This window comes from Merops nubicus, unplaced genomic scaffold, assembly GCF_000691845.1.
Source record: "Merops nubicus isolate BGI_N331 unplaced genomic scaffold, ASM69184v1 scaffold4809, whole genome shotgun sequence".
NCBI classification, from domain to species: domain Eukaryota; kingdom Metazoa; phylum Chordata; class Aves; order Coraciiformes; family Meropidae; genus Merops; species Merops nubicus.
In genome coordinates, this window is record NW_008632906.1 from 1,724 (window position 1) to 18,911 (window position 17,188).

The 17,188-nt window shown below is 40.2% G+C and overlaps 1 protein-coding gene across 1 annotated transcript; it reads left to right on the top strand.

The window, feature by feature from the left end:
• The first annotated feature begins 441 nt into the window (after window positions 1–441).
• On the top strand, window positions 442–9,505 carry ATP6AP2 (ATPase, H+ transporting, lysosomal accessory protein 2). Its single transcript, XM_008948039.1, is given in 11 exon segments — window positions 442–472; window positions 475–560; window positions 2,566–2,694; window positions 5,009–5,104; window positions 5,293–5,430; window positions 5,738–5,791; window positions 7,221–7,236; window positions 7,239–7,305; window positions 7,307–7,370; window positions 8,426–8,545; window positions 9,311–9,505. Coding segments are annotated over 11 exon segments (996 nt in total).
• The last annotated feature ends 7,683 nt before the right edge of the window (window positions 9,506–17,188 follow it).

Sequence of the window (17,188 nt, forward strand, 5' to 3'; positions counted from 1 at the left end):
GTCTAAGCCAGTACTGACTCTGCTGATCCTCCTGGCTCTGGGTTCCCTGGCTCAGGCTGTTGTCTGCATGAGAAGAGGTGTTGTGCCAAGCAGTCCTGGAAGCAGGCGGAGCCAAGTCATTGCATAGCTGCCTGTGAGCTAACAGGATTTTGGAGTCTGCCTGGCTCTGCTGAGCGTTAGCTTTACCAGGTCTGAACAGCAGTGCTGCTCACAACCTGCTGGTGAGTGTGCAGAAGCGTCCTGTGCAGCTGTACAAACCTTATTTTGTATTCCAGAGCATTAAACCAATTGGTTCTTATTACTTGTGTTACATAAACTGATCAGCATGGGAGGAGGGAAGAGGGAATGAAAGCTCCAATATGCTCTTTTCCTGTATTATTTAAGGGAGAGTCTGCACGGAGCCTGACAGCTTTTTGCTTTGCTTTTCAGGTGTGTGCAGTGATGAATTTAGCATCTTACGCTCCCCTCAGTCGGTTGTGTTCCGCGCGGGCAGCTGGCCCATTCCTGGCGAGCGGATCCCCGATGTCGCTGCCTTATCCATGGGCTTCTCTGTTGAAGAAGTATGTTCGGAGTCTTGATTTTTGAAATGCCCCTAAAGCTACAGAGCTGCTCACTTGACTTGCCGATCTTGTCGTGTGCTGGAATATAGAAAATATCATCCTGTTTGCCTTGAGGGGCATGTGACTTGTCAGAGGGTGGTTTCCATGTCAGTCATATGAGCAGCAAAGGGCTGTGCCATCTGGCTAATTTGAATCATCAGCTATAGAAGGAAGCAAGTGCGTGGAGTCCTTACTGTGATGTTTCTCAGTTCCTCTGAGACCCAACTACATGCTGTATCCTCCCATCCATGGTCACATACTGAGAATCTGTGGAAACCACTGTCATTTATTGCCTACGAGCTATCTGTAGGGCTCTGCTCTTTAAACATTGTGAGAAGTAGCTTGGCTAAGGCAAGGCCTTTTGTCAGGTCAGCAAGCTTGTCTGGGTGACGTAGTTATAGTTAGTAAGAACAAGTAAACTAGATACTTAGGAAGTAAGCTGAAGACTTGGAAACCTAGTTTGTGGTGGGTTTTTGAATACAGTTTTAGTGATGTCTAAAGTGGAGCACAAGTAGGAGTCCTTGGATTGATTCCATTTTGCCTACTAATTTTTTTTCTGGGTTTCAGCAGGGGTGAGGGGCTGCTGAAAAAGTATGTGAAAAGTGTCTCTAACAGTGTCTGTGTGCAGCCAGGTACTCAAAGCTACAAGCTGGGATATTCTTGCAGTGGTGGTGACTTTTTGACTTTTTTGACTTTTGGCATACTGATCATCTGGAGGTATGATGTGGTTACCATGGGAAGAAAAGCATTTCAGTGCTTACTCCATGCCTTTGCCAGAGCTTGGAATTCATTTGCTGTGATGGTTTTCTAGCATCCTTTAGAAATAGTTCCCTATTAGCATTATTTCAAATCCCAGAAGCAGGCAGGGAAAGAAGTGTTTGAGTTACTCTGTTCAGTTAAGCCCTGAAACTGGAGGTTATCACCATATAGGCAGCTTCTAGCCCTGGTATGGGGAACACTGCAGGGCCCAAACACTCATTTCACACTTTCTGTGAAAGCTATAATCTAAAACCATAAACTGACTGTGCAGTAGGTGTACTGTAGATAATTTAGAATTCTTAATGCATTACACTGAGGATTCTCAAAAGCATTCCTCCCCTGTTAAGACAAAATGACACCAAGCCCTTTTTTTTTTTTTTTTTTTTGTCCCTGATGATGCTTTAGAAGTTTTTTTCTTATGTTTCTTTGAAGTCATGCAGAACATAATGCCAAGGTTGTTTAATTTAAAATCCAAATAAATAGGTTTCTTAAAACTTAAACAAGCAGATTGTCTTTTACATAAATGGAAAAATCTGTTTGAATGCTTTCCAAATAAATGAATTTGTATTTTGTGCCTGAATAAATGAACCATGTAGCCTTCACTGTCCTCTTACATCCACATAACTGTAGTAAACTGCTAAGGAATCTTTTTATGTTTATATGCAAGTTTTTAAGTTTTAGATTAGTAGGCCACTGTTATGATTGCCACTTTTCTTCCTTCCCCCCCCCCATTATTTTCAGCTACTGAAAATATCAGGGTGTTAGTGTTTTAATATGCCTAAACCTGTTTCTGTGGTGTTTTGCAAAAGGGTTTGTTCTAGTTTTGGTTTGGTTGGTAGTTTTGGGTGATATTTTTGTTTTGTTATGTTAATTCAGCCTTCATTTATTACATACAGATTATAATATTTCTAATTTAATTATAGGAAATAACTTTTTATATAGCCAGTATGTATAACTCTTTGTAGTGTAAACTTTGCTATGAAGTTATCAGCAGCTTTTAAATACAACAGTTTCCTCATGGTTAGCTTCAGACAATATTATTCAAGAAGAAAACATTCTAGTGTAGCTTTCTTCTGCATGAAATTTCCAGTAGGCTGTACTGCAGAGGTATTAGGAAGATAGTAAGTTATTTTGCTGCAATGGTGGGGAAGGACTCCTCTCTTTTTTTCCCTGTGAAATACAAGGTGTTTTTACTGTTTTGTAATAGGACCTTTCCTGGCCTGGGCTTGCAGTGGGTGATCTGTTTCACAGACCACGAGCTACTGTGCTGGTAACAGTGAAAGGAGTAGACAAGCTGATGTTGCCTGTGAAAGGGATTTCTTACCCTATTGAGAATGTGAGTATCCATGTTTGCAACCTGTGTGTGATTTGGGAGCCTCTTGTGATCTCATGAGAAGTACATGACTCTGCTGGAGCCCTTGATGTTCACTTATTTCTTACTTCCCTTGAAGGTCACATACCTTTGCTTAGAAGATGGATCTATAGATGGCTGTGTAGATAAATAATCCAGTCAGATCCTGCACAGGGTCAGAGGCCTTTAAGGTCATTCAGGGCCTCTTGTGTTGAGTTCAGTAACTTGCTTGACCCAAGCATGGTCTCCTTGAAAGGCATCTAGTTTTAATATGTTTGTACCAAGAGACAGAGAATCTGTTGCTTCCCATGTTAAATTACTGATTCATAGTCAGGATCATTAACAACTTCTTTTTTTTTCCCCTTTCCTTCAGCTGAGTGTGTGTCAGCATTTTGTATCATGTTGATTCTTTGATGTATTTTATCTCCCTCTAAACAGTCTTCAGGTTTTCCTCAAGTACCTGACTGTGAATTATACTGTATCAAAAAGAAAACCACAAACAACACTACATTTACCTGTTGCTGTCTCTTTGCTGAGACTCTTTTCTCACACTTGTCACAGTATTAGAGAATGATTTAGGTTTGAAGTCTTGAAATCCTCTGGTCCAACCCCCTGGACAAGCAGGGTCAGCTGGAGCAGGCTGTCCAGAACTATGACCCATCAGGTTTTGATACCTCCACAAATGGAGACTCCGCAGCCTCTATGGGAAGCCTCATACAGTGAAACAGTTTTCTGGTGTTCAGGTGGAACTTCCCATTTTTAAGTTTATGCCCATTGCCTCTTCTCTGTTATATGATTTTACCACACACTTCGTTGTTAACTTACACGTTATTGGTAACTGCACAGTGTCTGCTCACTTCTCCTTTGTAAATGCATTGTGTGTTCTAATCCATTCAATGCAGTATTGGACCAGTTCTTCATTTTGAGCTGTTACTCGTCCAGCGTGAAGCCACACCACCTTTTCAAATAAGTTGTGTTTCAGGTTATTTCTAGTTAGTTAATTCTGCTTCTGCCTATCTTGGAAGACTGTTTCACAGCAATTTACCATGTGTTTTGGCTCTGTGTGGCTGCTGTGCTCCTGTTAAGAGAATGGTAAATAGTAATTCTTAATTCAAACTGTGGAATCATCAGTGACGATGTTGAGTAGTGGAGTTTTTAAATACTGACGCTCTGTTGCACACCCCAAGATGAGGTGATGATTTCACTATGAAATTATTTTTACAGCTATCATAGTCCTTTTAATCTAATTTAATGTTATTTGGCTTTACACTGAACTTGGGTAACATTCAGCTTCACACAGATCTGCTTTCACACACAGCTCACTGGTTTGGGCACAGATATGTGCTGCCAGCACGGAGATGGAATCTGGACCAAAACTGGAGGGTTGTCTGCACCTGACTGTGTAGGATTTGCTAACTTGTGGAAACCTCAAATGTAGTCATATTTGCACTTGTAACTTTGACATTCTGATGTGTACATAATGCATGTTTTCTTTATTTCCCATTCATAAGCTCTGATTATTTCAATTAACTACTGCCATAGCTTCAGATGAGGTGTCCCAGGTGTCTCCTGTCAAAAGTACTGGTTCTCCAATATTCAAGAATAGTTTCAAATGATCACAACAGAGTCCATGTTCAGGGTTGTTGGATACAAATTATCCTAACCTACTTATTTACTAAAATTAATTAGAAAAAGTATTTTTATGCTGTTTAGTGAATGGAAATGTGCTGTTCTGGTTCTTTGTAGATGAACCCAGAGTTAAGCATTTAGAAAAACTAACAGTTTTATTGGCTTGCCAGTAATGGCACTATACTGTGCTAGGATTTCTTTTATTCTTATATTTTTTTTTAATATGGCTTTTTTCTTTCATGTTTCAGCTGCTGGCCTTTCTACTGGTATATTTTCATTCATCAGTTCTCTGTGGTTCATAACTTTCCATTTGGACTAGGATTGGTTTACCCTTTTCATTGCCGCAGTGTTTGTTGATCTGGCTTTACTGGTAGAGAAGGCTCTACTCTTAGCTTAAGTAAGCCTCTTAGTTACACAGTCATGGCCCCTTGGAGTTCTTAAAAATATACTGTATTTGCCACATATACAACTAAATGGTCTGTTCATAGATAACACAGTTGATGTTTTGCACATTAGCTCCTATTGCTTATTGTCACTTTGGAAACATTCACACTCTTTGCTCAAGAAGAGGTTGTCTTATTTTTCCAGACTTCTGTAGATAAGCAAATTATCCCCTTTTACATTGTTAGGCCGTTTTAACCAAAACTCTTAACTACACTTTGTCTTCCAGGCTGTTCCTTTCAGTCTTGACAGTGTTGCGAATGCAATTCATACTTTGTTCTCTGAGGAAACTCCTGTGGTCCTGCAGCTGGCCCCCAGTGAGGAGGTGAGTACTGCCTCAGTTCTGATTCCAGATGTTCTAGATAGTAAAATTCTATCCACTTGTGTGGCTGGAGCAAACTGAGTTGATGATATGAAGTATTTTTTGTTGGGAGAGATTGCAAGTATGATTGGTTAATGATGTGGGACTGCAAGCTGCCCTGTGCTGCTGTTGAACAGTGGCTGTCCCTGCAGAGAGTGTACATGGTGGGCAAGGCAAACTCTGTGTTTGAAGATCTTTCCGTCACACTGCGCCAGCTGCGGAACCGCTTGTTCCAGGACAACTCTATTCTCAGCTCCCTTCCTCTCAACTCTCTCAGCAGAAACAATGAGGTAAAAAAACTTTAACTGATGGAGGCTCTTATGATATTTTTTTTCCCCCTAAATTTTTTTAATTAGCTTATGTTTTTACTTTTCCTTTTTTCCTTTTTTTTCCTAATGAGTTCTAAGTTGTAACTTTTAAGTTCTTCTTTGAAGTAACTTTACTGAAAGAGTAATTTCCTTCTATCATGTTCTGATGCTGTAACAAAAGATTAACATAACCTATTAGAAAATACTGAGACTTGCAAGAAAATGAGACTTCTCTAACTTTGTTTTCATCTAAGAAAATAACTGTCTTTCTTCCTCCCTCTTTCGCCAGGTTGACTTGCTTTTTCTGTCAGAACTACAAGTCCTACATGATATTGCAAGCTTGGTAAGATTATTATTTTTTAAACACTTTCCCCATCCTGCATCGCAAACTTCAGAGATCTCCTTTAAAGGTAGAGAAGCTGTAGGCAGGCTGCTTGGAAACCAGTGATAAATATATTCAAGTGTGTCATCAGTTGGTTGCATCCGTTTAAATAATGCATTCTCAAGCTATTTGAATCAACCTTATCACTGGCAGAAGAAAATGAAAACCTTAATCATCTGTAGTTTGTTTTGTATTGTGAGAATGGGGAATTCTGAGCTGCTATTTCTGCATTCCCAAAGACACAAAGAACTTCAGGAAGAATTTGCCAGGGCTTTCCTTGTTTTCTTGCTTGAGAAGTATAATGCTAGTGAAGAATGTGTTGTCTACCATTTTACTTCAGAATATCACCATAACATTTGATCTGAAAAGACTGGAGTGACTTTTGTAGTGTGAATAGTAGTGGTGATAGAAATGTTCCAGTGGAAGGGTGAGCTTTTAATTCAGATATTTTAAGCAAAAAGCTTCTTATGATCTTTTTCATAAGAAGCTACTGTCTTGTTGCTGTGGGTTTTTTTGTTGTGTTTGTTTGTTTGTTTGTTTGTTTGGTTTTTTTTTTAATTGTTTTGTTTGTTTTGTTTGTTTTCCTTTAAGCTGCAGCCCTCAGCTACTTAAAGTAAAAGACAGTCATGAAAAACTTTGAGGTTCACATTAGATGACGGTCTGGTGAAGAGAAATGAGGCTTTTGAGTAAATGAGGTAGAACAGCTTGGTTTTGCCTTGCAGACTAGAAATGCCATAGTTAAAGTAGAAGGGAAGATAGGAACAGATTAAATTACTTGCTTTCTGAGCCTGTTCTCTTGTGCAGGCAAATGTCGGTGCTGGAGCTTCACACCTGTAGAAGTGCAACAATATCACTAATCTCCTTTGAGATAATTTGGATTATATAGGTTGGATTTTATGACAATGGGATGATATTCCTTAAGTAAGCTGCTTCTGTACGTGGGCAACAGCAAGGTAGAAGTTGCAACCTACTCAGTTTTGCCAGGGCCACCTTCAGTGGAGGGAGTAGTGGTGTCCAGGTATCGTAGCTGCATGTTTGTTTTGGTGTTTTTTTCCCTCCAAGTTTTATTTTTATGGCAATTACAGAACAAGGATTCTGATGTGAATAAGTAAAATGTTTATTTTTACTGGAGCTCTATATTACTTATATATAACCTTGAGTTAGGCGTAGATGACACATGATGATCGTCTGCCTTCTTCTGTAGAGTAACAAAAGAAACAGTTGTGAACATCTTGTTAAGCTGGCAAGAATTCTGCTTCCTAATAATATGGAATACGACTGTGAAACATGAGGCTAGAGTAGGTCCAGCAAACTGATTTCATGAAATGTGTTTTTTAAAGTAACCTGTGTATGAATTAATTTTCTTTCTGCCTTCAATGGTGTGCCAAAGCTGTCTCGACACAAGCACTTAGCCAAAGATCATTCTCCAGACCTGTATTCTCTGGAACTGTCTGGTTTGGAAGAGGTTGGAAAGCGGTATGGGGAAGACTCTCAGCAGTTCAAGGACGCTTCCCAAATTCTTGTAGACTCTTTGCAAAAGGTATACTTTCTACCTAATGAACAAAACTTACAAGAGTACTAAGGAAATAATTAACTACAAGAGAGTTAGACTGTCTTCGGCTTTAAGTTGTTGCTTCATTAGGGGTTCCTTGACTAGGGCTTGGTTTTGTTTGGTTTTTGAAATATAGTTATTCCGTTATAAAACCAAATGCCAAAATTTGTCACTCTGGAATGTGTTGACATGATTCTACAACATATTAGACACCTTGTGTAAAGGAGTAGGAATATCTTGAAGCCACATTATCAGTGTGACTTGATATGTTTGTTTTTCCTCAGTAAGTTACCTTATGTATAAAACTACCAGTATGTCTCACAAAAACTGGCTCTCAGAAATGTGGAAATATCTTTTATCCCATGGTGCAGTGGTTAGTCTCCCCTTGCCCAAAGTGCTGTATAAATCTAAATTTCCAAGCCTCTAAAATAACTGATGTTCATCTATCAATGTGCTCAAGAAAATAATTATTTCAGTCGTACGTAATCATTAGATAAAGTCTTCAGTATAAAGACCAGTCACTTCTGAGAGTTTCAAAAGCATGATGGAAAAATGTAAAAGCATGAATTTGCTAGGTCAAATAATTGTTTTCTCTAAAAATTACTCTTTGGAGTTAAGCAAATGTATTTAAATACTAGAGATATTAGTCTTTGGACCGGATCAAAATATCCAGCTTCATAATTTCCCAGTGGAAGGTTGAAAACCTAAATATTTTGTTGAAACTGGGGGACATACAACTGGGAAAACTATATGATCGTGGGCCTTTTGTAAATTTGATGAAGGAATGAGTTACAGCCCATAAAACAGTCATAAGCTACAGTCTGCTGAACAGTGGTCAAGGTATTTTAAAGAGATGTTCCAAACCAGGTGAAAGTTGGCACTATCTTAGCGCAATTCTAAAATAGTGAAAATTTTTACAATTTTCCATAACCTACTTATTCCTCAGGCTGACATACTACAGTTTAGTATGTATTGCTAACAAAACTCTTCTTAATTCTTGGCTACAGTGTAGGTTTTAAATGAAATCACTTTTGCTTTTCCAGTTTGCAGATGAGATGTTTAATCTGTATAGTGGGAATGCAGTAGTAGAAGTGGTGGCTGTAAAGACTTTTAATTCTCCCCTCACGAGAAAGACTCGCTCCATTCTCCAGTCTTCTTCACAGGTAAGAGGTGCACATTTTTCTACCTATAATTTATTTATTTATATTTATTGAAAGTGATCCAAACTGAATCACTTGAGAGTAACTTTTTTTTTTTTTTTTTTTTAATGACTGGAATACTGACTGTGATTTAGGCATGAGTGCAAAGAGGTCAGCTTGCCTGTCTTGAGCTTCACTTAATCATAGAGTAATTCTAGTTGTAGTGGGTCACTCAAGGTCATGTAGTCCAACCTACTGCTCAAATCAGGTTTAATTTAGGAGTTAGATCAGGCTGCTCTGGTCCTTGTCCAGCCAAGTTTTTGAAAAATCCATGGCTGGAAGTCCTGGACCCTCTCTGGACAGCTTGTTCCGAAGTGTTAACCAGTTTCACTGTGAAAACTTTTTCCCTTATGTCTTGTTAGAATTTGCATTTCTGTCGTTTTCTCCCCGTTACAGCAATGCATGCAAGTCCTGCCTGCTTGGCTGGGGAAAATATTGTTTTCCTTGACTTGCTGCCTACGTTGCAGATGCAGCTCAGGATGCAGTTGCCCTTTGTCACTGAAGGGGCACACTGCTGACTCCTGTTCACCTTGTCCACCAGGACCTCTGGCTCTCTCTCTGCAGAGCCTGCGCTGTCACGTGAGGTTACTTGGTCCCAGGTGCAGGGCTTGGCATCATCCTGGCTGGATGTCCTGAAAATGCATCTCTCCTGTTCAGATGGCTCGGGTTTTTGATGTAGTCAGGATGTGTTTTCTATGCAAGCTAACTTTAATACTTTTTTTATTACAGAGTGAAACAGAAAATCCCTATAACCTTGCCTATCCATATAACTACAACTACTCTGTAATCTTCAACATTATTCTGTGGATGATGATAGGTCTTGCTTTAGCTGTGATAGTCATCTCCTACAACCTCTGGAACATGGATCCTGGGTATGACAGCATTATTTATAGGATGACAAATCAGAAGATAAGAATGGATTGAACTGCACTGTAATTCAGCACAAGGAAGTGATGAAGAGTAGATTTTCTGAAGGAGAGAAGATGTTTCTCCTTTAAACTACGTGGAAAACATACTCTGACATGGTTAATTGTGGATTTTTTTTAAAGGTGTATTTATTTCTAAGTATTTTTTCCCCTTTCAAACCTATTTTAAATGTTAGTAGTAGCACCAGATGAGATTTAGAAATTGAAATCTGCTTGTTCAAAAAAAAAAAAAAATCAATCCCCTAAGTAACTGTTAAGTGACATCATTCCATTTTTTTTATAATGCAACATGAGTTTTTGAAATGCCCTGTATTGCCTGTGACTGTGTGCAAAGCAGATAAATTGAAATAGATAGCAACATGTTGTTTGAAACTTTTACACTGGAAGATTAGAAATTATAGCTAAACAGTTGTGTTGTACATTATGAACCAGTTGTAAATGTTTGATGTAAATATTTCTAATGGCTATATGTAACTTCAGAGAGGATAGTAATTATTCTTTAGTAAAATATCAAATATAGGAATATTTCTACAAGACTACAATTCTAGTGGCACAAATGGCATTTTGAGCTTGTGTTGATGGCTCAGATGTGAGCTGTAGGAAGAAGGATCCTTTACCTAAAACTTTAATGATTTGGAGGTAAATGACACTAGTGTGGCTGATCTATACAGTGGAGAGTCTATAAATATTGAAGTAGCGCCAATCTGATCATGGTGTCATGTCATGTACAGTTCAAAGTTCCTATTATGATGCTTCATATTCCTTCCATTTGTGTTGATGTTATTAAAAATCAATTCTTTTTGATAAGAGTGGACCAACACTTGATTTAAATATACCTGGATTATAGTCCTGCTTCAGCCATTCAATAAAACAAAGAACGGTCGTTCCTGAATGCATTTATTCTTTGTGGCTCCATGGGTGTGACTGCTTCTAGTTAGTGTTAGCTCAGCTGAGCAAGCTGCTGGCAGCCTCCTGTATGTGACCCTTGGCATAAGCCTGTAACAGTTGAGTTTTAATTGTCTTTCAAAAGCAAATTAAGATCACGTTGTATGGATTAATTTTCCTGAATCAAATAGTGCAGTTAAAACAAATGGCTAATTGCTGGCTTGAGTCTTTTTTAGAACTACATCCTTTTTGGAGACTCATTTGCTCTTATAGACTCTTCCAGACTACAGCAACCTGAATGGGGAGTAGTTTTTTCACCTTGTTGTCCTCTAATGTGCTTAACTTTCCCTAAATTTCCCTACTGTTAGGAGAGCTTAGTTCCACTTCCAGAAAAGATCTGCTCATTGAATTAATCCCATTTACTGGGAATGTCAGATTTGGAGGGGTTGAAGGTGTTTGCATTTTGGAGACCTGGAGGGTGCTTCATCTTGCAGCTTTGCCCAAGTCCAGGAAATCCAGTTTAGTGTAAGTTACAATTATTTGAAGTTACTTATAATGGCATTTAAAGTTAATCTGGGTGATTAAGATCAATAGATAGAAAGGAGGAGTTGCCCTGCCAGTTTCTCTGACAAGAATGTGTAGTCTCATTATTGAACATTCTTGTGGTGTTTCGATGAGAAATCCATCTGATGAAGCTGTTTGACTTCATTACTAAAACAATTAAAAGAAATATCTACCTTTCTGTTTGATAGGCAAGAACCCTAAGTTTTTGCATAACCTGTAATGTGATAGTATTGTCTTGGTTTGGGGTAGAACAGGGCTGGTTCTGTTCTATGATTTAACTTTTCAGCTAAAGCTTTCCTATGTATCACTTAATATGGAAGATAATACCCCAGAACTGCAGCAGGAAGCATGATCTAGGGTGAGAAAGGGGGTTGTACATTAACAGTAGAATCTTTCCAACTAAACTATATGTCAAAAAAGTGATGTGTGTGGCAGGAGGAAGAATGACCACTGTCAGGTTAATGTTGGATTGCAGGGGCCAGTTGGCAGTGAAGGGTTAGCAAACACAAAGGTAAGTGCTCTGGGAGTATTTAGAAGCTTACACTGTTTTCAGCTGTCTTGGTCATGAAACAGTTGACATAGAGTTAGCCACTTTATGGGATTCTGCTTGTCTTAAAGGCTACTAAGAGATTTTAAATGTTAAAATGCTCTTTAAAGGACAATGCCACGGTAGGCTCTCTGATATTTCAGATCACTCTTTGATATTTTTAAGTACTGATTTACACTCATTAAGTCCTTTTTCTGTTAATTTCCTTTGTTCTTAAGGAGATGCTTAAGCTTGATTTCTGAGACTGAGTCTGTGAACTTTCTGGTCCACTGCAACACCCTTGCTATTAGGTACAGTGATCACAGATGTGCTAAGGTCACCCTAGGTATGACTAGAAATGAGAAGTCCACCTCTGCCACAAGAGTAAAGCTGCCATAATTGATTTAAAGTAAATGACAGACTTACTGTGACACACTTTTCCTGAAGAACCTCTCAAAGAGGTTCTGTCATATGGAAGAACAGTATCTCTGGGGTAAAATATGCTACGTTGTGATTCTGACAGGCCAAGCACTGCAGTATCAGAAAGTTTGAGGGACCTCACCTACTTTTATCAGCCATAAGTAACTTAAATTGCAGCTTTGTAGAGAGTGTTTCAGGGGTGTATTGGGCACTGATTTGAAGTTTCCCTGTTGCTCTCCATTGTTTCTACAATAATGCTTACCCTTGTAATCTTAAGATTTATTTCATATACTCTTCATGCACTGATGCAATCATATACTTCATCTTGTATTTATTTCCATCACCACTGTTTTTTAAGGTTGGGACTTTAGTTTGCATTTATTATGCAAAGTAAAAAATGCTTCTTCCCTGCCAAAATATTTAAACCTGGAGACTGAAAAATATTCCAATGTTTTCCATTCACATATCCAAGTAATGGCTATTGAATGTTAACAGGTATTTGTAGAAGTTACTCCAATAGAGCTGTGGTTTTCCACCTCTACTGTTCATCTGTCCTGCAGTTTCATGCTCAAAGATGCCAGAGTAGATTATCTATTAAAGCCTAACTTTCCTTTGCTACCTATATCTATTCATTTCCACTTAGATCAGAACTTGTTCCATCAAAAAGCATTATCTTTTAAGGAGGAGAAAAAAGAAAGCAAAAGGATAAAACATGCTGCATATCTGTTATCTAGCACTAGCACTTCCAATGCTTTTTCAAGGTTAGGCTGTCTTTCATTTTAAAGTGAAAATTAGTTGTGCTATAGACTTTTTGGTAAGGAGTTACTTCAACTTGAGCTTCTTACTGGTCTGTATTGAATAAATGCACTCCTAGTTTACTTGATGCAGAGGTTTGATCAGATGAATATTCTACTTTATATTCTGCTGCAAAGTTTTACAGGAGCTAGTTGTTTAAAGTGACTCTGTTGTGTATTGTCTTTAGTATCTGTGTGCCAGGTCCACCTAAGTAGCTGTATTCTAATCGGCTGGCAGTATAGTTTGTTTAAAGGCAGGACCTGCCATTGACCGTGGTCGTTCTGTCAGCTCCATTCCAGCTCTTTACTGCTGCCGTAGGCTCTCATTTTACTTTTTAAAGCAAATCTTAGACTACTTCAAAGGGCATATTTGAATTGCCAGTTCGTGTTAGTTCCACATTTGTTCATTTCCATGGCCACAGGTCCCCAGCTGGTACTAAAGGTGCTTTTGAGGACTCTAATGTGTGCTGTTTCTTAAGTACCAGTTGCTCTGTGGAGCACAAGCTACTTTATGAACCTGTGCTTAGTTTGAGCTAGGTAGCTGTCAGGGAGGCACCCACAAAACGGATGGCAGCAAAATGTGGATTTATTGTAATCAAAATTACTTGGCACTCCTTCTGACAAAGTTAAATGACAGGTCTGGATGCCAGTCAGAAATATACCACCACACAACTAATTAATAAACTTCAGAGAATATTCTTTCTAGAAGGATGAACTAAAATGTGTGTATGGTCACTCAAAGGGAAACCTCCCACACAAGTGTACCCAGGAAGGTATCACTTGCCCAAAATGGGAGGTGAGGCTCACTCAGTCATAGAATCATAGAATGGTTCGGTTTGGAAGGGACCTTAAAGACCATCTAGTTCCAACCCCCTGCCATTGGTAAGGACACCTCCCGCTAGACCAGGTTGTGCAAGGCCCCATCCAACCAGGTCTTAAACAGATCCAGTGCTGGAGCATCCACTTCTCTGAGCAACCTGTTCCAGCACCTCACCACCTTCAGTGAAGAACTTCTTCCTTACATTTAACCTAAGTCTACCCTCTTCCAGTTTGAACCTGTTACCCCTCATTCTATCACTACAGGACCTTGTAAGAAGCCCCTCCCCAGCTTTCTTATAGGCTCCCTTTATGTAGTGAAAGGCTGATACAATGTCTTCTCAGAGCCTTCTCTTCTCCAGCCTGAACAACCTCAGTTCTCTCAGCCTGTCCTCCTAGGAGAGGTTTTCCAATCCTCTGATCATCTTCATGGCTCTCTGGACCTACTCCAGCAGGCCCATGTCCTTCCTGTGTTGGGTGCTCCAGAGCTGGATGCAGTTCTCCAGTCCACAGAAGTATCCTTGTATGGGGTCCTGTATATCCAAGGGGAGGGTTCATGGCTGAAAAGCCTGCTTGTTCTGAGAAGAACCAGCTCAAAAATGGTCTCTCTCTCAGGGCTTCATTTATACCCTAGCTGAGTGTGCCCTATGAGTGTTCTAATCAGTTGGGGTCAGGTCCATAACAAAGACAGATTAAGGGCCTGGGCCCTGAGATGCTGGTTAATCACTATGAGGTGGTGTTTAATGGCTTTGAGGCACCAAACCCACCTCTGTCAGGTCTTTGGCAAGCCCTGAGTTTTGTCAGCTTTCTGTCAGGGAGACTAGACCTGCCACAATAAGTAAGACATACTATCTTGTACAACAGTACTCATCCTTAACTGCCAATGAAATAGGCAATTAAAATACTGATCCCTGAGCCAGGAGTAGCCTTTTTATACTTAGAAACTAAGTGCTAGAGTGAAGCCACTGTCAACACCGTTAGACCTGCTATTGATCCTTCTCTTTAAATCTAATCATCCCAAGAATATAAACTGCAAAAAGATCTGTGTGATATGGCAGGAGTCGTCGGTTCTGTGTACATTACTACCAGGTAAGCAATGGAACTGTCATATGAAGCTCTGTGAAGGAAGACAAGAGTGCAAGCCCACAGTTCTGTTTTCCAGAGAGAAGTTATCACTGTGCTTTTGAGGCACTCCTGTGAGGCCAAGGGATGCAAGGGAAATAGAGCCTGCACTAGGATGCTGTCTGCTCGACGTGAGGAGGTCAGGAGAGCCATTATGCAATACTCAGCAGCCAGAAACTTTCAGCTGGGCTGAGGGAGGCTTGATACAGTGCTGTCAGTAGGATTTAGGTTGTAACTGCTTCAGGGAGGGGTGCTCTGGTCACCAAAGAGGTTTTTCCTTGGGCCTCTAGCAAAAAGGGTGAGATGTATTTGACTGGATCTGCTTCAGACCTTAAGTGTGTATTGTCCAGTATTTAGACTGGAGAGTACCTAGAGCCCGAGTAGGTGTTCTCATGAAGTGCAGACATTTCTGAAAAAGGAGAGAATTCAGAGTGAGAATTGAAGCCTGAGCATTGCTTTTGTTGTTTACATTGAAGAGAGAAAATAAGCCATAAAATTAAGGGTTCTTTTAGGACTCAGTATACTATTTTTTTCTAGATAATCCTCCAAATACTAAACTTGTCAGTGGAGCTATAATCTATGCTTTGTGTGTGCCTCAACTTTTCAGACTTCTCTGTGGCAAGCATGGCAACTTTCAAAGTTACTCCAGCCAATGCACTGCTGTTGCAACTCACAGGCAAGGGAGGTCTAAAGCCACTGTGAAATGTGGAAATGTTATGTTCAGGTCTAAAAAGACCAAAAAAAAGGGAAGTGGAAATGAAGGAACCATGCTGAAATACAAATGTTGAGCTACCTTGCAAGTGATGGGCTTTATAGGTCAGCCTTAATGGAGGCGACAAGGACACTGCCAGAGTCTAGGGTAAGGAGATAAGTATCTGCCTCAAAACAAAACCAAAAAAAAACCCATAAAAACAGTGACATTTTGAATCTTACATGATGCAACTCTGTGGCTGTGGTGAAGTGAGTGATTTGAACTAAAATTCACAAATGTTCTCCAGAAATAATTTTCTTGCTCAAGTAAGAGTTTGGAACAGTCCTGCATTTTTTATTTTCTCTTCCGCAGGCCCTGAGCCACATTCTTAAGAATTTTCATCTTTGTAGAGGAGGGAGAGGGTACCCACACAAGTATTGCAGGACAAAAGATGAGGCAGATCAAGGGAGATGGAAGTGGAACTAAAGAATTTCAAATCTGGCAGAATAAAAGAAAGTAAAATGAACTGGGAACCCAGAAGTTTATTTCCTGTTTTGCTCTGCCACTAATGCAAGGTGTTGCTATGGAGGAACTACACTTACTTGCAAAGCACTAAACTATAATGGGCTTCTGCAGCTCATGGCATGAAGGATGGGAAAGTATATGCAGAAGCCATGTCCCTGCAGAAGCAGGCTGGCATGTGGTGTGCCACTGGATTGGATATCAGAGGCTCAAACAACTCCGGCACGGACCTGGCACTGCTGCTGCAAAACCCTCTCTAGGCACCACTTGCAACTGGAGACTACAGCAGGCCTCTGAACTGGGACTATTCCTGGGCAAGTCTTTGGTCTTTCTGTCAGTGACTGGCATCTCCTGGTCCAGTGACAAATCTGGGTCCTTCAGCTTGTATTGTTGGTTTTTGGGGAAGCATCTCCTGTAGTTAGTGGAGCACTAGCAGATATTACACCACTTCTTGTACTTCTCAGAGACACGTGTCCTGTCACAGTGCAGCTGCTGGGAAAACACTGCACTGTTCTTCCTACTCCGACTTGTGCAACACATGTCCTGCCTGACCAGTGATGATGTACAGGGTACAGGAAACCCAGGTGGCCACATTCCTCTCAAAGAGGGCAGAAACTGACAGATGGCATGAAGCCACACATACAAATAGCCTGCTCCAGTGCACTCTCCTACCTGACTGGTGGAAAATCAAACGCTACAGATGGTGTCTGTCTGTGACAGGCAGAGGATGCAGCTGCTGAAAGGCTATCTAAAAGCACAAGTGGGTAGGCAGTTGTTGTGGTTTGAGGCTTGGAAGGGGGGCGTGACCTTCCAGCAACTGGGAGGACCCCGGGTGGGGGTGAAACCATTGTATTCCCTCCCCTTCCCACACACACTCTGATAAGAGGCAAGAAGTGGGTTCTAATTTCACTCCTGCCTTGGAGCTCGGAGAGGAAAGTTCTCCTTTCACTCCGTGGGACCCTGGAACCATTTCTGAGGGTTTTGTATATTTTATTTTTTGTATTTTTCCCCTAATCTTTGCATATATTATTTTCATTTCCTCCCTTTTTTGTTTTCTGTTCCTTGTTAAACAATATACTTCATTTTTTTTCCAAAGTGTCTCTCTCACGGGGGGAGAGGCAAGGACATAGTTCTGTTCCGTGTGGGTCCTGCCCTGAACCCCTTTTTACACGGAACCAGGACAGCAGTGCTCTGAAACTGTAGAGATTCTGATAGATGCCTATAACCAAATTATCAGGAATTCTTTCCTAGAATAGGTCAAAAAGCCATGCTAAACTGCATGTGTACTCATGAGTGATTGAGAACAGCTTTCATAATGTAAATCCCATCCTTAAACAGGGA